Source organism: Stigmatopora argus, chromosome 18 (genome assembly GCF_051989625.1).
Source record: "Stigmatopora argus isolate UIUO_Sarg chromosome 18, RoL_Sarg_1.0, whole genome shotgun sequence".
Taxonomy (NCBI): Eukaryota; Metazoa; Chordata; class Actinopteri; order Syngnathiformes; family Syngnathidae; genus Stigmatopora; species Stigmatopora argus.
The window spans coordinates 1,995,317-2,018,460 of NC_135404.1; the positions used below are offsets into that span (position 1 = coordinate 1,995,317).

Consider the following 23,144-nt stretch of genomic DNA (forward strand, 5'->3'; position numbering starts at 1 on the left):
AGATATGTGGCCATAAGTCTGATTACACAAATATAAAGTCAATCATCGAACTGCGTCCTCGGGTGTTCTGGTGCCCAGTGCACATATCAACACCCTTATGCTTGAACAGGGTGTTCATTATTGTCAATCCACGGCAAGCGCAGAAATCCAATAGACCACTCGGGTTCCGATCATGGGGGCCGTTCTTCCCAATCATACCCCTTCAGGTCTCACTGTCATTGCCCACGTGAGCATTTAAGTCCCCCAGTATTACAAGGAATTACCCCAAAGGAGGACTCTCCAGCATCCTTTCCTAGGACTACAAAATGGGTGAGTATTCTGAACTGCCCTTTGGTGCATACGCGCAAACAAGTTAGGTCTCATCCCCCCCACCCGAAGGCGGAGGGATGGGACCCTCGTCTATCGAGGCGATCCCCAATGTGCAGGCACCTAGCCGGGGGGCATTAAGTATGTCCACACCTGCTCGGCGCTTCTCACCGTGAGCAACTCCAGACTGGAAGCGTGCCCAAGCCGCCTCAGGAGCAGTGGTACCAGAACCCATGGTGTGCGTAGAGGTGAGCCTGACTAAATCGAGACAGAATTTGTCAACCTCACACACCAGAGAGGTGACATTAAACGTCCCAAGAGCCAGTTTCTGCAGCCGGGTATCAGACCGCCAAGGGTCTGTCCTTTGGCTGCGGCCCAACTGTCGTCACAGGTGACCTCTTTGGCAGCTCTCACAAGTGGTGAGCCCATGTGAAGGGCAACCCACTTCGTCTCTTTGGGCTGTGCCCGGCCAGGTCCCATGGGTGTAGATCCAGCTGCTAGGCATTCGCCATCGTTCTCCTCCTCCAGGGTAATCACATGAATCCGTAAAAATAACACTGATCTCCCCAGGAGTTCCTCATGCTCATGTTGTTTCTCTTTTTTTTTTCCTCGTTGTACTCAATGTTGATGTAACAATGTGGCCTAACACAGTAATTATCAATTATCCCACATGCTGTCATTGTTTTCATTTGTAGCCCTGAAGTCTTGCGAAGGACAATGCACTATTGCCACTTACTACATAATTCCAGTAACTATCTTTCATCATTCTGAAATAGACTGTGTCAAAAACTAGAGAAAAGCAAAACATCCTTCATGAATTTGAGCTGAATGATCCCACATGTATGGATTCAATTGGACTTCCCCAATACCCCAGTACCGGATGAATATAAAATGGTTAATCCAGTCCCGGCAGGAATTGAAAGATTTCTAATTTTTCATGCATTTTCCCTGTTACTGTTAATATAAATGTTCTTAGGATTAATTATGTTCTCTACCAATTATAACATACTAAACAACTTAGCAGTACTTGCTTGACCACCTTACAAGTAGCATAATGGTGATTTTGCAAGATTTCATCTGTTGGATAAAATTGGGCCCTGGTCAAAATTTTACAGTAATTTTAATGAACTTACAAAAAAAACACTTCCATTATAAGCATAAAACGGTTTCTTATACAAACATCATGAGACCATGCTGGATGAAATAAAACACACAACTTGAAACACGCGAAAAAACAAAAACTTATTCAATATTGGGCTGTTTAAAATTTGAACAAAACCTAAAAAGCCGACGTAAAAATTTGTTTCACACTTTTAAGTCACCAGATTTTGTGCTTTGTCATCTTGGTGAATTACAACAAATCATGTTCACAGTTCAAAAAACAATGTATGATAGATGATTACACCTTGTTTTAATTTTCCCCCAAAAAATCCCCTACAAAGCATTTTGTATTAACAGAGAAAGGTCACACAATGTACATATATCGCTCTCTGATCACCTATATAAAACTTTTAAAATAGTTTATTCCAGTCTCTAGTTGCCTCCATCAGATGTCGCTGGCCATGGCCAATCCACTGTTCTTGGTTGCTGAATAGACGACCACAGAACCAGCAGTCAAACATTGCAGTCTTTAGTCTACTGCTTGATAATGGTTCTACAACTTCATACTTTTTTTTGCTTTTTTTCCTGAGCTTCAGTTTGAGAAGGAAACGCTCTTGGACTGAACTTTGAACAGCTCGTGGTCTTGGTGCGTTGCTTTGTAGCAATGCATCTTCAGTCATGAACTCCCCTCTGAGGGTGCCAAGCTCAGCGAGTGCTTTAATTGTTTTCTGCGACAGTGACACTTTAGCAACAGTTCCCTTGTGTTGATGAATTATTTTCATAATACTAGTCACTTCAGGGATATCAGCATCTGGATGATTTAACACAACCACAGGTTGGTTTCGCCGGGGGCATTTAATTTGCTGTAGACAGTTGTATGGGGCAAGTCTAAGTGTTCTTTCAATGTCTTTTGATACTGGATTCCAAAACATAGATTTGTATTTTTCAGTCTGCATTTTGTTTGAGAGTCTTCTTGATTTATGCACTGTTGTTGTCAGCTCATCAAACAGTATTTTTTTGCACAGCTTTCTTTGACTTCGAAGTCGAATAGGCCTTGGGGCCAGCTGTGGCTTATCTACATTGCTTGGTTTGATCAACAAAGGCATTGATTCAATGGCATTTTGTGCTGGATCAGGCTGGGTAATGATCATTTTCAGGTTGTTGGATAATTTGGCATTTTTGTTTGAAGAGATAAGAAAACACTGGGTTCCCGGTGAAACGGAAGGTTGTGCATTTGAGAAGGGTGAGCCACTTTGAAGCAGGCTCATTGCAGGGCTGACAATTTTATATACAACTTTGTTTCCCCTTTTTTCCCTGGTATGGCAAGACTGGGGGATGGGTTTTATTTCTTGATCATTAAAAAGTACTCCCGACTTGGGTGGAGAAATATAGCGGAGCAAAAATGTTTGGCGACCAGTCTGCAATTTACGAGATTTGTCAACAGAGTTCACAGGCAAGGATAGAACAGTTTTCGGGTTGAGTTGCAGTTTTGCACCAGCCTGCATGTTTCCAGAGCTGCTGTGCCCATGAACTAATGGAATTGACCTACGGACCAAGTAGCATGCCCGCTGTGTGTTAGAAATTTTGTATATGGAATTATTAAGTGATGTACTTGAAATAAGAGATCCTTTTAATTTGGGGCTATTGATCAGGAAGTGTGGAGAAGCACTAGTTTGCAGTGAAGAAACAAGTGTTGTCATTTTACCACTAAATATTTGCTTTCCTTTTGTAGTTGTCTTTAATTCGTTTGAAAGAACTGACATATCAGTAGGATTAATTTTGGTTTCAAATCTAGACTTCATGTAAGAGACATTTATTTGAGGATTTATACAATTATTAATTAGTTGAAAACTTGGAGTGGCCTTGATTTGCATTGGCAGGGCAAACGTTTTTCTGTTATTCTGTTTTTCATCTTGAAATTTAAGATACTGTGCAATAGACTTTGTTTGTTGAGAGGATGCATCATCGTCATCACGTGACGATTCAGTTCTTTCCTTATGAAGTTGTGTAATAATTGCATCCGAGTGTCGTGCCACAAAACTGCCCAGAGAAGACAAAGTACTTTTCTTATCAGTTAAGTTATTACATATAGGAATGAGGTCCTCCTCAACTTTTACAACATTAAAATCTTTGAGAACAGAGTCTGCATTTCCATCATCTATATCAGAACATTCCCTCTCTTCTAAAGGTGTTGAAGACTCAGATGATGCAAGACCAAAATTAGATATGTGATTCATTTCTTTGGGTGCATTAATTCCAGTCATAACATCACTTTCATCAACCACTCTGGGTGAAATATCAAATGCATCCTTGGAATAATTGTGAAAACTGAATAATTTGTGGTTTAAAGAACTTTGTCCTCTCAAGTCAATTTCTCCATATGAAGCAGGTGAGTCCAACTCTGCTGAAAGAGCCAAATTTTCAAAATGTTTCTGACAATGTTGGAAATCACTTATGTATCTAATACCAGCTATTGCACTGTGTGTAGTTTCTGGGGTGCTTTGGATAAGGTGGTCAACATTTCTTGTCATCAAACCTCTTCTGATGTTGATTATCGCCCGCTCATTTACTTCTTTGTAATTGTCCATTTTGGTTTTGCTGGTTGATTTTGTTTGCAATGCCTCTGATAAAACAGTGAATGAAGCAACCCCAACATTTGACAGATTATCTCCAATTTTTGAAACACTTTCAGATTTTTCCCAGGTTGATTTGCTATTGAAATCAAATTTAGTGCAAGCTGTTTGACTTGGAGAATTTCGACTGTCATTGGGAGAACCAACATTTGTCTCTGAAAATAATGTATCTGCAGTGGAAGTTAAAGAACCATTTACAGAGTAACCATATTTTGCCCCAAAACCACCACAATGAAGAGGAGACTCGAGAGTGAAAACAGATGTTTCTTCCTCTTCAATCTTGACTTTAACAGCCATAATATCTTCTGTCGGTAGACAAGAACCACTTCCTGGTTGAGCAGCAAAACAATGTGACGTGGCGCTTTTACCAGAAGATTGATCTTGGTTTTCATCAAGGTCATTATTTTTGAAATATTCAGAACTGGTAGCACATGAGTCTAAAATACACACTGATGAATTGTCGTGAGAGCACATGTTTTGCTTTGCAACTGGTATTACTTTCAGAACTAGATGTTTTTTTCCATCAACCACTTTAAATCCCATCACTTTAGTTGTACAATTTGGGGGAATGGATATTTTATTCTTAACCATAAGAACCGTCAATGCATTATGATTGGTTTTGGGGCTATAGCCATCATTGTCCAGTAACATTAAAGGTGAGGGTTGTTCTAAAGTCAAAGAGTTCCAATTGTCATGGTCCCTTTTTACTGTTGTCCCATCAACATTTTCACTGGGCTGCTCTAAACACATCTCCGGTTTTATTTGACCATTTTGGTTTGGTGGGACCCCAGGTATACCAAATAATGTTGGTACTGTTTTTGCTTCTTGCTGCTCACATATATTCTTAAGTATATTTTGACAACTTTGTGAGGAATTTGCAGCTATAGCTCCATGTTCTAAAGTTTTCCATGCATTTGTATGGACTTGTTGGTTATGTGGAAGCTTGTCTTCCTTGTGACAAATGCTATGTCTTTTAAGGTGCTTCATGGTTGTCGCACAATAACCACAGATTTGACAAATGAAATGTAAAAGTGTGTGCACTTTTAGATGTTTTTGATGATCCACTTCATTCAAGCTGACATGGTGACATTGGGTACATTTCCAAGGACTCTCATTATGGTAATGAATGTGTTGTACAAATGTGCCTGCATCCACAGTCATAAACTCACACCAGTCACAGTGAAACTTTCCATTGAGACTGTGTCGCATGATGTAATGTCTCGTAAGCAAAAGCAGAGAATATTGAATTCCATCGCAGCAAAGTTCACAAGTGACTAAAGTATTTTTGTGTTCAATTCGATGACGTTGAAGAGCTGCAAATTCATTTGTAAAAAATCCACAAAGATCACATGGATAAGTTGGCAAAATTCCTCTGTGAGATCCATGAAAATGTTTAAGAAGATCATTAGGACTGTATGTTGAGTCATCCTTACATACAGAGCAACCAAAACTTAATATGTTTCCAGAAAAAACAGCCCCTTGCTGCATTTTACAATGAGCTCTCCGTGTGAAACCATGTTGTATAACAGGTGATCTGCTTTGGTTGCCTGGACGACGGCGTGCCTTTTCTTTCAAATGTGGAGAGTCTTTCACATCATCTACAGACGACATGTTGTAAATTTTGGGGCGGAACAGTGAGGTACTTAAGTCTTCGTCCGTAGTCGTGAATCTGGAGGGCAAGAGAGTTTTTTTTAAATTCTAATAAATTATGTTTGTCACATGTAGAGCCTTACACAACATTCCCATCATGCAAATTAGAACGCAACATTTTTTACGTTAATTAATCATATGAGGTAAAGCAGCATTGCAAATTAGTTAATTGTTCTTTATGGGTGAGAGGTGGCTATTTTGATGACTACTAAAGAAAAGAAAAGGTTACAATCAAATACAGTGGTACCTCTACTTTTCATTCATTTATTATTAGTACTGCTCACAAGGGCGACCTGGAGCCTATCCCAGCGGGTGACACCCTGAATTGGTGGACGAGCCAAATACAGTGGTAACTTTAGATATGTTCCGGGACTGAGCTCGTATATCGATTTACTCGCATCTCAAATCAACGTTTCCCATAGGAAAGAACTAAGTACAAATTAATTTGTTCCCACCCTCTGAAAAAACACCAAAAAACAGGAAATTACAATGGGAAAGTTTTTATTTGTTGTAATTCCCCATCTACTAGTGGTTATGAGGTTTAATAATAAAATGAGACATTATTCAATACAACGGGGAGTTTGCTGATGAGAGGGTGAGAGGGTGAGAGAGAGAGAGGGTGAGAGGGTGAGAGAGGGAGAGGGTGAGAGGGTGAGAGAGGGAGAGGGTGAGAGAGGGTGAGAGAGAGAGATGGTGAGAGAGGGTGAGAGAGAGAGATGGTGAGAGGGTGAGAGAGAGAGATGGTGAGAGGGTGAGAGAGAGAGATGGTGAGAGGGTGAGAGAGAGAGAGATGGTGAGAGGGTGAGAGAGAGAGAGATGGTGAGAGGGTGAGAGAGAGAGAGATGGTGAGAGGGTGAGAGAGAGAGATGGTGAGAGGGTGAGAGAGAGAGAGAGGGTGAGAGAGAGAGAGGGTGAGAGAGAGAGAGGGTGAGAGAGAGGGTGAGTGAGAGAGAGAGAGGCACTTGACGGATGCGCTCATGCGTGACATAAACTTTAAATTTAACTTAAAATAACTTAGATTCCTATACATACACACTTAAAAAGGTTTTAATGTTACGTTACAATAAGATTTAACCTTCTTGTGCAATAACCAAGTCAAAGAGGTTAATGTATTCCACCGCGGCTTTCGGGGCGAACTTCCTGCTTCTCCAGCAGCATTGGCGAGCCAGCTCAGTCACGCGTACACTACTCGTTTTTCGATAATTTCGTCCTTGACATCGGTTGTCATCAAACGCCTTTTCTTTGCACTACCCTTCATTGCACCGGCTTGCTTTGGATCCATTGTTTTTATCTTAATTCTGCACTGACTAATGTAAAAAAACGGATGCAAAAAAATGCAACGCTCCGCCCAGTGCTCGTAGAGATCTTTGCACGAGGGAGATACGGCAAGAGAGACAGTGCAGTGAAATCATAAAGTAGCCTCTCGTGGCCTGGCCAAATGGCTGTCTGAAATGCTCGTATCTCTAAATTTGTCTCGTATCTCAAGGTAAATATTTGCTCGGAATTTTACTCGTATGTCAAATTCCTCACATGTCGGGGCACTTTTATGTCGAGGCGTGACCAGACGTTTCGTCGAAAGACAATTGGTCCCCGGACGTTTGGTCGACCGGACGTTTCGTAGAACGGACGGGCCGGCGACCGGACGTTTGGTCGACCGGACGTTTCGTAGAACGGACGGGCCGTCGACCGGACGTTTGTTTGCCGGGTTCGCTCCCTCTTATGAGAGGTAGAGAGACAGAGAGTTTACGGTTGAAAGCGAGCAACCAGAGAAAGAGTGAGTTTGTAATTGCATTGACAATGTAAGAGCATTAATGTCAAAATATCGCTCGCTCCCGGCAGATCTATTGGCGTGTGTGTACATGCTATTCAGCGCCGGATTCGCTCACTCGCTGCCGGCAGAGCAGAGAGTTTACTGTTGAAAGCGATCAACCAGGTAGTCTCTTGCTCTCAAAATTATCATAATGAGAGAAAGAGTGAGTTTGTAATTGCATTGATAATGTAAGAGCATTAATATCAAAATATTGCTCGCTCCCGGCAAATCTATTGCCGTGTGTGTACATGCTATTCAGCGCCGGATTCGCTCGCTCGCTCCCGGCAGAGCAGAGAGTTTACTGTTGGAAGCGATCAACCAGGTTATCGCTCACTCTCAAAATGATCATCATGAGAGAAAGAGGAAGTTTGTAATTGCATTGACAATGTAAGAGCATTAATATCAGAATATTGCTCGCTCCCGGCAGATCTATTGGCGTGTGTGTACATGCTATTCAGCGCCGGATTCGCACACTCACCCCACCCCCGGATTAATGCATGTATGTCGATTTACTCGTATCTCAAATGAAAGTTTATTTTTTTTATCTAACCTTACAGTGAACTTAATTCTAATTTTGTTTCTAATATTTTTATACCTTTCTTCTCCCGGGTTGGGTCTATTTGCCCCACCTCCACTCTGCAGCTAAAAGGAACCTATCAAGGGTTGTTTGCTTTTGTCTTCCCTTCAAAATATTCACAAAATTATGCAGACAAATGTCCTCACAATAGGATGCCGCACGACCACTTGCCAACGAGAAGTAGTATTCTCCTCTTGTATTAACGACCAAGCTCCGCCGTTCTGCACTGATTAAGGGTGGGGAAAAACACTGAGAAAATGCAACACTCCACCCAGTGCTCATAGAGACATTATAACAGGGAGTTGCGGGGAGGAAGAAAACAACTTTCCTATATCCAAAACTGTACGGACCCTGTCACTGTTAATAAACGTATCCGGGTTTTCATAACCAAAAACCCTGGATGGCCAGTGAGACACAGGCACTCATCAAATGCCATAACACCGCCTTCAGGTCAGGGGACAAGTTACAATACAACGCTGCCAGAGCAGACCTGAAGATAGGCATTTAAAAGGCAAAGGCAGCATATACTAGGAAAATTTAGGAGAATTTCACAGAAAATAACCCAAAGAAGATGTGGCAGGGAATACGACACATTACCAATTACAAGGACAATAATGTGTCTGTTAACGCAGATGGTTCACGAGAAGAGGAACTGAACCGTTTCTTTGCCCGCTTTGAGACTGACAAATCAAATTCAGTCTCAACACATTCACCACCCTGCAGCAGTACACTGAAGATTCAGGAACATGAAGTGAGACAGGTACTGCGGACTGTGAACACCAGGAAGGCTGCTGGCCCTGACAGAGTACTTGGGAAGGTGCTGACTGGGGTTTACACAACAATTTTCTATTGTTCCCTGCAACAATCCATCATCCCATCCTGCCTGAAATCTGCCACCATTATCCCTGTCCCTAAAAAGCCAACCATTGACAGCCTGAATGATTACGCCTGTGATCATGAAGTGCTTTGAAAAGTTGCTCGCCCGCCACATCAGGGATACAATCCCTCCCTCAGTTGACCCGCACCAGTTTGCTTATAGAGCAAACAGGTCCACTGAGGACGCCATCGCCGTAGCTCTTCACACAGCACTGAGCCACCTGGATAACCATGGGAACTATGTGAGGATGCTTTCCATTGACTTTAGCTCAGCCTTCAACACTATAACACCGGACATTCTGGCTGACAAACTCTCCCACCTTGGACTATTCTCTTCCATCTGCTACTGGATTAAGAACTTCTTAACCAACCGTCCACAAACTGTTAGACTTGGTCCGCACCTCTCTTCCTCCATTGCACTAAGCACTGACTCCCCTCAAGGCTGTGTACTGAGTCCTCTTCTATACTCCCTGTACACATACGAATGTACACCGACCCACCACTCTAACTCCATCAAATTTGCCGATGACGCCACTGTGGTCGGACTCATCTCAGGGGGGATGAGTCTGCCTACAGAGATGAGGTCAACAACTGTCTTCGTGGTGTTTGGTGAACAATCTCACACTAAACACCACGAAAACTAAAGAAATAATCCTGGACTTTCGCAAACGCAGCACAAATCTGGCCCCACTCGTAATAAATGGAGTATGTGTGGACAGGGTCCAGTCTTTCAAATTCCTTTTTTAGAGCCACTGTGGGGAGCCTCCTGGCATGGTGCATTACAGGGTGGTACGCTGGAAGCACGGCAGCAGACAGAAAAGCCATGCAGAGTGATCAAAACCGCCCAGAAGATCATCGGCTGCTCTCTGCCCTCACTGGATGACATTGTCAGCCCTCGCTACCTCAGCAGAACATGGTTAGGGACCCATACCACCCTGGTCACAACCTGATCCAGCTGCTGCCCTCTGGCAGGCGCTACAGGTCTCACAAAGCACGGACAAATAGACTAAGGTACAGTTTTTCCCCCCACAGCCATCAGAACTCTGAACCTGCATTAGCACGACACACAATCCTTTCTGTGCAATAACAATGTGCAACATCTTAGATTGTGCAATATTTTAGAATTTACTTTTGCTTATTTATGTTTTTACTGGGAAAACACATTTTGTGGAGTAGCACCACCAATTGTGTTATTTGCAGCTGTGTATGATGACAATAAAGGCTTTTGGTTTGATTTGATAGAGTTGAGGAAGAAAGTGCTCATAATAATCTTATGAGCAGCCTCTCGCGTCCGCTTTATGCTCGTATATCAAAATTTGTCTCGCATCTCAAGATAAATATTTGCTCGAAATTTTACTCGTATCTCAACTTGCTCGTATGGCGGGGAACTAGTATGTTGAGCTATTACAGTGCACGCACGCGCGCAGGCACACCGTATTTACTTGCATATAAGCCGCTTATGTTGGTAAAAAAAATGATGACTGAAATGAGGGTATGGCTTATATGCCCATAAAAACACAACACGCATGAAACTGCAAGTTAACGCCGCCATGGCACGATGACGTCATGACGCAATGGCGGCCTGGCGTCACGAATGCGGCCGATACGGTCCTTTATTTCAAAACACAGAAAAGATAAACGGATAAAACGCACCAAAAAAATATTTTGACGCCTATGAATGAAATTCAAGAAAGAAAAACGTACGTATCTTGCATAAAACATGAAAAAAAACTCACGTTCCCATCACTGCTCGCTCGGGGCACGGCTATCTTACGCAAGTCCCGGGGCAGCCATCTTACCTAGGGCGCTGCCGTCTAAACCTAGTTAAACGTGCTCTGACTGGCCAGACGGGATTAGCCTTGATATTGAAATAAAACAAAATTCCACTTAGATTTTTTTTCCGTTTTATTTATTTTTCGAAAGTGACAACTATTGGAGTAATATGCATCCAAGATGGCGCCGTTCATGCGGGAGCCAGCGGAAGTAGCTCTGTCCACTCTTATTTGTTTTTTGTGATTTACAGCCCTTCTATCTTTTTTTAAATTACATTTTAAAATTTCTTAATACATTCCTTTTTACTTTACTTTGTACTTTATACTTTAATGTTTTTACAACTTTCCTTGTTTTGTTAGCCTGTCTTCTTTCGGCTACTTCTTTTTTGGAACCACTCAGCCATGCCTACGCTGTCACACACATGGGACTAGCTGTTACAATATGCAACGGAAGGAGCAACATCTCGGTGCCGACGGGGATTCGGAGTTGGACAAAAGTACCGGGAGAAGAGGCAACGCTTCTGACCAACCATTCCATCGTGGGATAAGATGGAAGAGCTGTCGGCGCTTACCAGCAACGGGGTCGAGGTGCCCTACTCTGCTACTGTTGTCTTCAGCTTCAGACTACTGAGGAACTGTGCGGATAAGGTTGGAAGAGTGACTCTGCCTATTCTCTTCCTCGGTCACAGTCTGCAGAAGTTCCCCATCTTGTGGAAGACTTCCTGTGTGTGGTTCCAGTTTTTGTTTCCATTTTCCAGTTTCCATTTAGTTTGATTTGCTTTGTACTTTTTGCTTTTGCTTTGTTGTTGTGCGGCCTTTGCGACTGTACTGTCTAACTTATAACTATGCCTTTTCTTGCTACTGTCACAATGAAATTTCCCGAATACGGGATGAATAAAGTTATCCAATCCAATATGCACCATCGAATGAATTGAGATATTTTGACATTGGAAGCAATATGGCTGCCACAAGATCTTAAACTTCTGGTAAGAAAATTGTAATTTCTGTTATTAGAAAGCATCAGGTTCTCATCAAGATAGACTTATTCCTTCTTTCTAATTGAATAATTTGATATTTTGCATTTACAAAGACAGGCATATCAACTTTCTTATGATATTGAGCCTAATAATGTGCTTTTGATTCATACAGCATCTCAGAAATACCACGTAATTATTTTTCTTAAGATTTTCCCTTCAATGTAACACATTTGTACTCCCTATTAAAACCATGAATATGGAGGTGAAAATTGGGAATCAGAGGCGGCTTATATGCGAGAACTTGTAAAATTAAAAAAAATTCAAGGCAACTTTCAGGGTGCGGCTTATATGCGAGTAAATATGGTACCCTCCAGAAAAAAATCAAAAAGATGTTTTTTTTTCTCTGAATCATTCGGCCACAATCTCGGAATCATTTTAATGAACTTCTTAAATTATCTGCTTTCTAGAAAACCCTCACAAAGGACGGTTTAGTTTTGGTTGTTTACTCGCTATGACTTACACACTCATACTACCTGAAACAAGCAGGAGAGGAACCATCAACATTGGATACTCTGAACCAAAGGGTAGATAGAGTTCAACCAGAATATCTGCAAGAAAATAGTGGAAGAAATATTTTTAGTTAACTGTGACAAGGCTGTTTATTGACAACATCTGGTGATTATTTTGTTACACTAATTTTCAAAATATTCATCCACTATTGTTTCCCATTGCTTTAAACCCAACGGTTTAGTCTAGTGGAGTTTATATGAGCATTTTAACAGGCTAATATGATGCATGTCTTTTGCTATGAACTTTCCCGTGACATTCAATATTCCTGTGCATTTTTTAAAATGTAGCCAATCACATATGCATCAATGGACACTGTGGCTGTCTGTGTGTTATTGCGGATATTTCGGACTACAGGTGAGGGATTTTCACATGGTGTGACCTTCCAATTGCCAAATTTCCCCTTGCTAGTGTGATGCTTAGTACTTTGTGCTTTTTGCTTTGTTGTTTTACGACCTTTGCAACTCGACCCCACTCGTTGTGTGGCTTGGTTTCTTTGTGCTAGTCCTAGACGTCTTTGGAGCCGTTCAGCCGTGCCTCCACTGTCATACATGCGGGATCAACTGTGAGCAGAGGACGATAGTGCCAGTGCCGGGAGAAGAGGCGGCTCTCCAGACCGAGCATTCCATCATTGTTATGGGAGCGTGAGATCTCTCCCCGGTCAGATGAAGGAGCTGTCGGTGCTTGCCGGGCTGCAACGGGAGAGTTGTATGCTTGTATGCTCTGAAGCCCCTCACCGGCCTCTGCACTGCTTCTGATCAGGTGATAGGACATCTTAGGAGGATCTAGGCAAGGAAGATGGTCACCTCCAGACTACTGAGGGACATTGCGGATCAGCTTGAAAGAGTGATTCTGCATATTTAACCTCAGTCTGCAGAAGGTCCCCACTTTGTGGACTTCCTGTTTGTGGCTCCAGTTTTTTTTTACCTAGGTCTACAATGTTTTCTGTGTCTGTCTTGCTACTGCAACCAAGGAAATTTCCCGAATACAGGATGAAATAAAGTTCTAATCTAATCAATCTAATCGAATCTCCCTCACCAGACACCATTTACATTCACTGTTCCCAATGTGGCTTTAATTAATTATCAGTACCCACTAAAGGTCGACAGATATACTGGCCAGCTGGCACGCCCCTACAAGGTACCCATATAGTGTGGGCATGTGTTTATTGCAAAACAATTTCGGTTTGGTTTCTAAGGCCCCCCGAAACAGCGGTGAAAAACAAAGTCACGAAAAAGAACTCGGAGCTTGCCCTCATTCCCGGAGGCTTAACTAAAGCGCCGGGCTAGTTACGCCACTATTTGCGAATGGATTTTGGCCGCTTGGACAAACGTGTCTGCTTAAACTGTTGTTAAAGGCACTAAAAACAGATGCTTGAAAACCGCTGGATATCGGCATCAACACAGCTTTACGAAGGGTGGCAGGCAGCGCCAGGCTAGTTACGCTAGCTACTATTTGCAAATGGATTGTGGTCGCCTGGACAAACGTGTCTGCTTGCAAGGTTGTTCGAGCTTTTGCCAAAGCCGGCATCATTTTTGTGGAGCCACATGGCAATGACATTGACGCTGACAACGAAGAGAGGGAACCCGGCATTTTCGATGACTCATTTGGACAATTGTTCAATTTGGACACAGAAAATTAGGACTTTGATTGATTTGTGGGTGATGAGGACGTGAGTACATTGAAAATGGCTAAATAAAGTACAACCGAACTCAGTTTTGCTTCCGTTGTCTTTTTAAAAACGTGTTTTTAGCGCGTGTCCGTATGTTTAAGCTGGTGTATGTTCTGCCATGCCTGGCTGCGCCTTTAAATGCGGTGTGTCCCGTGTGTGTCAAATACAGAAATAGCACTTGTTACTGACACTGCACCTTTAAATGTGGTGCGCCAAATACGGTAGTTCAAACATCCCCCATCGTTGCTTTGTTGGTTTTTGTTTTCCCAATTGGTCATTCAGGTGCGCAACACTTTTCAACTTACATTTATTTTAAAAAGGCTGTTTTGTATACACCACTTTGAGTTTACTCATAAGAAAGTAAAATGTAAATGATCATGAAATGAAGAACACAATGCAGAGCTGCCAACCTCCGTCGACCCTAATTCAGGAGTACCTTAGCCCGATTCCCGGAGTTTTTCCCGGAGTGAATGTGATTCACGCAAAAATCGATATAAAATGTAAAAAAATAATAATGGACAATTTAAATTAAACTGTTATCATGTTTTTACATTACTTGAAATTGTGTTTTTGCAAACTTGCAAAAAAGTACAGCATAATGAAAATAAGTTTATCTTTGTGTTTGGGTCCTTCTACGTGCATTTTACAGCCAGTAATTCCACCATGGGTCACGCATGCATGTTGTGCAATGTGCAAATGTCGGTCCTTTTGGAGACCGCTTCAACATGGGATAGTTTGTCGAATACAAACCAATAATCTTTTGCGAGTGTTGGGTTTATTATTGGAAGTTTCATCTAAATTCCCATCCATTTTTTACTAAACCCGAGCAGTCATTGATAAGATTTACCAGTGCTGTGTACGCCTACTTCCTTTAGAACAGTGGTTCTTAACCTGGGTTCGGTGAGTCGCTCTCAGGGGTTAGGTGGAGCCTCTGCCGCAGTCAAGACACGTCGACTCATGTCTATTCACGATAACATGCCCTCCTTGACCATTACTGGCTGCAAATGATCACGTGACATTGCTTGGCCAATCAGTGCTGCGAGGAATTTATATACCATATTTTCTGCACTATAAGGCGCACCTAAAAAAAAGCCTTCCATTTTTTCAAAAGCTGACCATGCGCCTTATAATCCGGTGCGCCTTAAATATGGATCAATATTGATCCGCAACAGGTCTCGCAACTACGGTAAGCAGCCGACGACTCCATTTATCTCCATAGAATTAGTGCGCGGTGCATAATGGGATATATACCGTATTTTCTCGAATATAACACGCAGATTTTTGCTATATAATTAATTCCAATAGATGGGGTGCGTGTTATAATCAATAACTAAAATAAATTACAAATTTTCGATCGAAAAAAGCATTGTCAAACTCACTTTGACGCACGGACATTGTGCAATTTCCAACTTTGAATTCAAAATACACGCATATTAAAGATCGTCAAGCCTCACAAACATCACAATCCTGCATTAATAAGCTGGAAAGTAGAATACTACATTGTAGTGTAGTACGTACTTGTATTTAGAAATATGTCCAGCGGGGGGCAGTACATTCCCTTGTTACATGTGATAGTCTTTTCCATTGTGCATATCTTCAAATCATTTATTTTTTCAATTTGTATGTTCCTTTTCTTGTTTGAGAATGACAATAGATATTTGAATTAAAACATGGTATTGTCAATTGAAATGTAGTCAATGTTCAAGGAAGTCTAAAAGGTATTGCAACATAACATGTCTACATGATATGTTTGTCCACTCTGTGTATCCCTTTTCACATAAGAATCAACTAAAACTTTCACAGTATTGTCCTAAAAACCAATACCCCTCACCCAACCCCCTTCATATAACCCTTCATCTATTGTCCTAAAAATCAATACCCCTCACCAAACCCCCTCCATATAACCTTTCATCTATTGTCCTAAAATTCAAACGCATAACTCCACCAACTGCACGACACTCGACACGCTCGTACCTGAAGATTTCTCTATCCGGTTTTGAACAAAACAATCGTGAAACGAAGAAAAAAAGGTACGATTTCTGATTTTCGTCAGCGGGAAATTTTAGGTGCGCACTATATTCGATTACTGCGTTTTTCCAGATGTTTTTGGCCCAAAATTACCTGCGTGTTATTTTCGAGTGCGCGTTTAATTCGAGAAAATACGGTAGTTATTTTGTCAATCAAGCCAGAATGACGGTGAGCACACTAATTCAGTGCTCGCCGTCATTCCGGATGGACTGACAAAAGAACTCCAGCCGCTAGATGTTGGGGTCAACAGAGAATTCAAAGCTAGACTGCGTGGGAGGAGTGGATGACAGAATGCGAACACATGCGCCAAGACCGGGAGACAGCGCTGGACAACATATGCCACTATCTGCCAGTGGATTGTAAATGCCTGGGGTGATATATCCGTTTCAACTGTGGTTTGAGCTTTCAGGAAGGCAGGAATTGTCCCTGAGCTGTCAGTCAGAGTTTTGTATTCCGGGAACATGAATGCAGCTTTGGTCGACACTTGAGCCCAGTCATCCACAATTTATTGTAAATCGCAACATGCATCACTCCCAAGCCTTTGATTTTCCTCGCTGTTATATCGGCATCGACAATTCATTCCAAATCGTCACGTAACCCGTGCGACGCTGCCTGCCCGAACTACAACGACCATCCGTTAGCAATCCGTTAGCAAAGCTGTAAAATTGTGTTCGATCCATGGCTTCAGTCCATTTTCCAAGCGTTCACACCCGCGTTGTGTTGTCATTCACGCCAGGAATTTCCTCTGTATAGCTCTGATATGCTGTTTCTTTAAGTATTGATGCCTTGCCACTCCCCTGATGTTTTGAATGGATTTACCGTAATGTTTGGAATGCGCGGGGAGGCTATTTTTAGGGTGAACGTCCGCTGGGTTGATCGCAATAAGTAGCGTGCCGGCAAGAAAAACCAGTCACGCAAGCAGTCAGGGCCATACAAAAATTGAGTTTAGTGCACAGACAAAACGCACCGACAGATTGGGCGCATCGACCATTTTAGAGAAATTATTTAGACTTTTAAGTGCACCCTATAGGTGTGAAAATACGGTATGCCATTCATTGAAGGTGCGCCTTATAATGCAGTGCACCTTATAGTGCAGAAAACACGGTATTTGGAATTGAAAAAAAATCATTTTATTTCACACTAAAGTAGGGTTTGATGAATGTGCACATGAAACTGGTGGGGTTCAATGAATGCGCATATGAAACTGGTGGGGTTTGGTAGCTCCAACAAGGTTAAGAACCACAGCTTTAGAACAACTCCGGAAATGATAGGATTTGTTTCAAAACAAAAGACTGGTGGTTTAGTCAGCTTTAATAACACTTCCCTTGTGAAAAAAACGAAAATGTTAAAGCGATAGCAGCTACCTATGCAATAGCTTCCGAATCGATTGCCACACTAACGAATCATTCGTCAGAACTTGTAACTCGGATGATTCACATTGCACTCGTGTTACCGAATTCATCCGGTTTACAGTGCAGTTGAACCAAATGCGGAAGTAAGATCCGGAAGCCGTAGCGATGGTGTGAATTCGAGGCATTTAAATTGGAAATTTGGTACTTTTCCAAAATGGTTGCTTCGAAAAAAATTTAAGTTAGTTTTTTTTTATTTTTTATTTCTGGAGTTTAGGGAGGTTGTCCAGAGTCCCGGAGTTTGCGTTGTTTTTCCGGGTAAACTCAGGAAATTCCAGAGTAGTTGGCAGCTCTGACTATGTAACATTACAAGGGAATTCTACAATGTACATATATTAGAACCGCAGTCTCCAGAGTCTCAGCTAGTGTTCTTACACATTACCAAGAATATAGCAATTGGAATTAGAAATATCTCAGAGCCTGCCCCTCATACCTAGGTTCAATTTAAAGTGTTCAACCAGCCTAGCAAGCATGTTTTGGAGATGTGTGAGGAATAGTCTGAGTACCCAGAGGAAACCCACATAAGCCGGGGAGAACATGCAAGCTCCACACAGTGAAGACTGACCTGGGATCGAACCCACGACCCCAGAACTCTGAGGCCGACGTGCTAATAACCACTTGGTCGCCAGTCCGCAACCGATGTGATAGTTATTGTGACGATTATCGATATCAACTGATATTTTGTTAATCGTGATAACAATTTTTGTCATACCGGCCAGGCCTACTTTGGAATATTACCATGTATGATGTCTTGGCAGATAATTTACCGCGGTGCACCAGACCGTACCATCTCTCGCAGCATGGCATAGTAATTAGGAAACGCTAAAATAAACAATCCGACAAAAGAATCATGATTAAAGGGTTATTTATACCTTCTTTTTTTTTTTTTTTTACAAAATCGCCTGCCCCTTAATCACCATCAAGTTTTTGTTTCTCATAAGATTTTCTAAATTTTGGCGCCAATGTATTATTCTTTTTAAGCCATTAGCATTCATATTTAAAATGAAGGATGTTGCAATCCAACAATCAGTCTTAGCATCTGATATGGCTATTTTCGGAGTATCGGATTTGGTCACAAGATCAGATCCAGAATGACTTGTGTTTTCATCACTATCCTGCATTGTGGCTACAAAAAATAAAATCACTGAGCACTCTTTAGGAACTAATGAGCATCATATAATATTTGTCAACAACATTTATCACAATTTTTACTGGTCTAAAAATATGGGTATGGTCAGCAAAACATCACAGAAAAAAATGGAATCAAAAGTTTAAAGAAGAAAAAGTCAGCATTGGAACATCCCTACTTAAAAGATAGATTTTTTTTGGTCTATGGTCACATATCTAAGTAAATTCAATCATAAACTAAGTTTTGGTATTTTGATTATGCATTATTTAACATTTGAATGGTCGTTTAAAAAAATGTCGGCCAATTTTGGAAGGACCACTTTGCCCAAATGCTCCTCACAAAGGTTGACTTAGAAAATAATTAGTGAGTATTCAGAGACAAGAGGAAAAAGTTGTCTCTCACCGTGAAAACACACTGGTAGGAACACAGATATAAAAATGAATAATAAATAAATAAATAAAACAGGACAGCGTTTTCACGCCAGTCTGATCTAAAATTGTTGACTTTCTGAGTGACTGGCTGGCAAGTTTAAGAGGCTAATGGGACAGGGCATCGGTGGAATTAAAAGATAAAAAGCAAGTATGAACTTGCATGACTTGACTTAGTGCATAATTCCAGTCATGCATGATGCATGGAGTTTATTGATTAGTTAGAAACCATGTAAATAAAGGCACCACCCAAGTGAAGCCGTTGAAAGTTACGGCAAATTGAAATGGTCTTACCAATAACTTGACGAAACTCCAGGCTCGGTCCCAGCAAGACCGAACATAATTAGACACGGCTAGGCTGTGAAATAAACACAGCGAGAACATTTGCGTTTCCTTTCAGTACTCTGTGGCACGACAGCTACGGCGGCCATGACAGTTCATCCGGGTTCTTCCGTCGATGATCTTGAAGCTCAAGTGGAAGCGGATGGATATCTCTTGAAAAATGTCGACCCAGTATAATGACATCTTCGCATTTCCTCGGTTCTTAAAACTTTAACTTGAAATTGGATGAAAATATATCGATGTGTGTCGTTAACCTAAATCCACGAGTGTCCATGTACCAGGATCGAGCATGAATAGGATGGAAGGAGAAGCCATGGCTGATGTGCGCCATTTCCTCTTAATTTCATCATGGCTGATTCACAATTTTCAGCCGTCTATTTTTCATTCATTCATCTTTCATACCGCCCATCCTCGAAGGGGTAGCGGGGGTTGCTGGAGCCTAACCTATGAAAGGCAGACTACACCCTAGACTGGTCGCCAGTCAGTCGTAGGGCACACAGAGAGACAGACAACCAATCACTCTGCCACCGAGGGGTAATCGAACAGGCTGACAGCACTAAAGTCAGGTGGAAGAACCATTGCAGCATCGGGTGGCCTGTCTATTTTTGTATTTTCAATATCAACCAGTGGCCGGCCGTCAGGGCCTTCAAGGCCTTCTCTGCTGGCCTAAGAAATATCTGAATCATATTATATTTTATCCATCAATACTTATTATTCCAAATGGTCTGTTAGCTTCCTTTCATTGCTTTTCAACCCTGGTTGCACTGCTTCCAGATGTGTGTTTTCATATTCAAGCATTTAACCAATCACATTTCAGCCATTATTTGTTGCCAGATCAGATCTGCCTCAAAGCCTTCACAATCAGTTCTGCGGGCTCTGCTGCATTAAACTAGACTGTTGCTTTTAACCAATCAGAGTTGGCAACCCACAATGCTTTTTCATACGCATTAGCATTTTGCTGGCTGGGATACGTCATTGCTTTCACCAACTATGATTGGCTAGTAGGCGGGCCAAAGCCATAGGCAGCCAGAGATCGCAAACTCCACCCACAATGGCCGACAGAAGCAAAAACAAATGGATTCTTTTGCAGATTCGCTCACAAAGCTATTTTCCAGACGGACTTTTCCAGAAAAAAATGGACATAATTAAGAAAGGGCGGTCAACTGCGAAGCTAGCAAGCCTGTTAAAGCCGGGAAAATGGTGTGTGCGGCACTTTCAGTGCGCTAACTTAGCTGAACAAGCAAATAGTATATTGTTGTGTTGATTTAAAGCCATTTTCAAAACGGACTATGCCGGAAATATGACAGGACAGGCTCGACTTACATCATTAGCTTCGATGGCGATAGGAAAGAAGGAAGAAAGAAAGGAGGATGGATATTGTGTACAGTTAAAAATAATTTTTGGTGAGTATAATATGGCTATATTCAGGGGTGGCCAACTCCGGTCCTCGAGAGCCGCTATCCGGTCTGTTTTCCATGTCTCCCTCCACCAACACACCTGAATCAAATAATCAGGATCGGTATCAATCTTCTGGATGGCTTGCTGACGAGTTGGTCATTTGATTCAGGTGTGCTAGAAGAGGGAGATATGGAAAACACACAGGATAGCGGCTCTCGAGGACCGGAGTTGGCCACCCCTGGCTATATTCCTAAATAATATTTCAATTGTGGGCCCGGTTCTGATATCTGAAATGCTCCAGTGTTTGTATTTAAGCTCCAGTGTTTGTATTTAATCACTAAATGCTGCTAGGATGTGGATTTTATCCCGGTTTAATTTTTGCCGTTTCGCCATTGACGTCCTTCGCTGTCTTTTCCCGAGGAAATCCCCCCCCCCCCCCTGGCCTGGTTGTAATGTCTCAAAAGCTCCAGTATTTGTATTCAGTCAATAAATGCTGCTAGGAAGTGGATTTTACCTAATTTTAGTGCATTTTTTGTCATTTCACGTATGGACGTATCGACGTTCATCGCTGTCTTTTTACCGAGGAAATGATACTCCGGGCCCGGTTCTGATGTCTAAAAAGCTCCAGTATTTGTATTTAATCAATAAATGCTGTTTTCGGCTGGATTTTACTCCATTTTCGGGCAATGTTTGCCCGTACGCCATTGACGTTCATCGCTGTCTTTTCCTGGGAAAATCGCCCCCCTGGCCTAGTTTTAATGTGTGAAAAGCTCCAGTATTTGTATTTAATCATGAAATGCTGCTAGGAAGTGGATTTTACCCCATTTTTGTGCATTGAGTTATTGATTATTTTTTATGTGTCGCAGCTCTAGCTGCAGTAGAGGTTTTATAGCCATAAAATAGTTTTTGAGGGTTGGATTGATACGTTGAAGGCACTATGAGAAAATGCACCGACTGCCACTGATATCAACTAAAACCCATTTAAAGTGTATTTGTCTTTAAGATTTGCGATTGTGTTTGTTAGTGTCCTTTTATTTGTTCTGAAAGATTTTTGGACATAACAAGATCAGTTTCACTGGTCACTTCTCAATGATTTATTTGAGAAAATGGCCCTCGTGCTGGCCCGATGGTGGGAGTGTTTAGCGCGTCGTCCTCACAGCTCGGGGGTCCTGGTTTGAAATCCAGGTCACATCCATCTGTGTGGAGTTTGCATTTTCTCCACGGGCCTGCGTGGGTTTCCTCCGGGTACTCTGGTTTCCTACCAAATTTGATCGTCCTCATTCTTTAAAAAAACAAGAACAAAGCCTTGCTCCCTGTCTACTGGATGACCATCCGGAAAGCCTGGATCACGAAAGCTTTCATAAACTGTTTCATCCCGAGCACAAAGCTGTACCTCTCTGAACGGGGGCTGGCATTCAAGGTCTGGACTGTGCAGGAGGACTTGGACTAAAACTCCCATTAACCTCTCGGAGGCCAGCCGATCGCATGCCACAAGGAGACGGTCAACCAAGCACACTCACACCCATACCTAGGGGCAATTTAGAGTGTCCAATCAGCCTACCATGCATGTTTTTGAAATGTGGGAGGAAACCGGGTACCTGGAGGAAACCCATGCAGGCCCGGGGAGAACATGCAAACTCCACACAGGTGGACGTGACCTGGATTTTAACCCAGGACCCCAGAGCTGTGAGGCCGATGCGCTAATCACACGTGCCACCAGGCCACCCATAAACAATTCACATTTTCAAACGTTATTCTTTGAGAGACAGAAAGCTCTGAATTTACTGAAAGTGAAAATACATGAAAACACGTGCATTTTTAGTAATTTCACCACTTTTAAAGTAGAAAAAGTATCGGAACTATTTTAACAAAATTGTTACCCTGATGCTTATCAATGGGATGCATGCATGCGGAAAGGTTTCATTAAAATTTGAAGATTAAAGCGGCTCTAGGTGTAGTGTCCACATTTTAGCTCACATTTTAGCTCAGTTTAGTGGAGAGCCATAGGCAGCCATCAAAAGAGCCACATGTGGCTCCCGAGCCATAGGTTCCCTACCCCTGGGTCAAGGCTTAGCAACTCCTAATTCAAGTTAGAAAGCGCACAAGGTAAGGAAATTGTAGTTGTTGTCTATTTGTCTATAAGATATTCCTTTGTTGAAGAAATAAAAACATCACTCCCGTCATACATTAGTCGATGCATGGTTTAATTCTGACCAGGAGAAGAGCGTTTGGGGCAGCTAAACAATCTGTTCAGTATTTTTTAAACAATTTTATATTGAAACTCAAAATTATGAGGGTTATTTAGTAAATATACCTATCATCTATCAAAAAGTAGGTAAAGTGAATGTAATTATTTTTGATAGGCCGACTATCAAATTACTTACAGGACCCAGAGAGCCTTCTATCCACCGATTGCTTATCACTACTACCTCAAAGATCCCAAGTTTCCTGGAACCCCCGCGAGTTTCC

At 42.0% G+C, this 23,144-nt stretch overlaps 1 protein-coding gene across 1 annotated transcript; it reads right to left on the reverse strand.

Moving 5' to 3' along the window:
• Positions 1-1,407: 1,407 nt before the first annotated feature.
• LOC144092735 (zinc finger protein 518A) lies at positions 1,408-19,990 on the reverse strand. Its single transcript, XM_077625796.1, has 3 exons — positions 19,230-19,990; positions 12,236-12,310; positions 1,408-5,709 (listed from the first exon to the last, which is right to left on the reverse strand). The coding sequence occupies exon 3, from the start codon at positions 5,649-5,651 to the stop codon at positions 1,818-1,820; it is 3,834 nt and encodes a 1,277-aa protein (XP_077481922.1). The 5' UTR covers positions 5,652-5,709; positions 12,236-12,310; positions 19,230-19,990; the 3' UTR covers positions 1,408-1,817.
• Between the last annotated feature and the right edge of the window lie 3,154 nt (positions 19,991-23,144).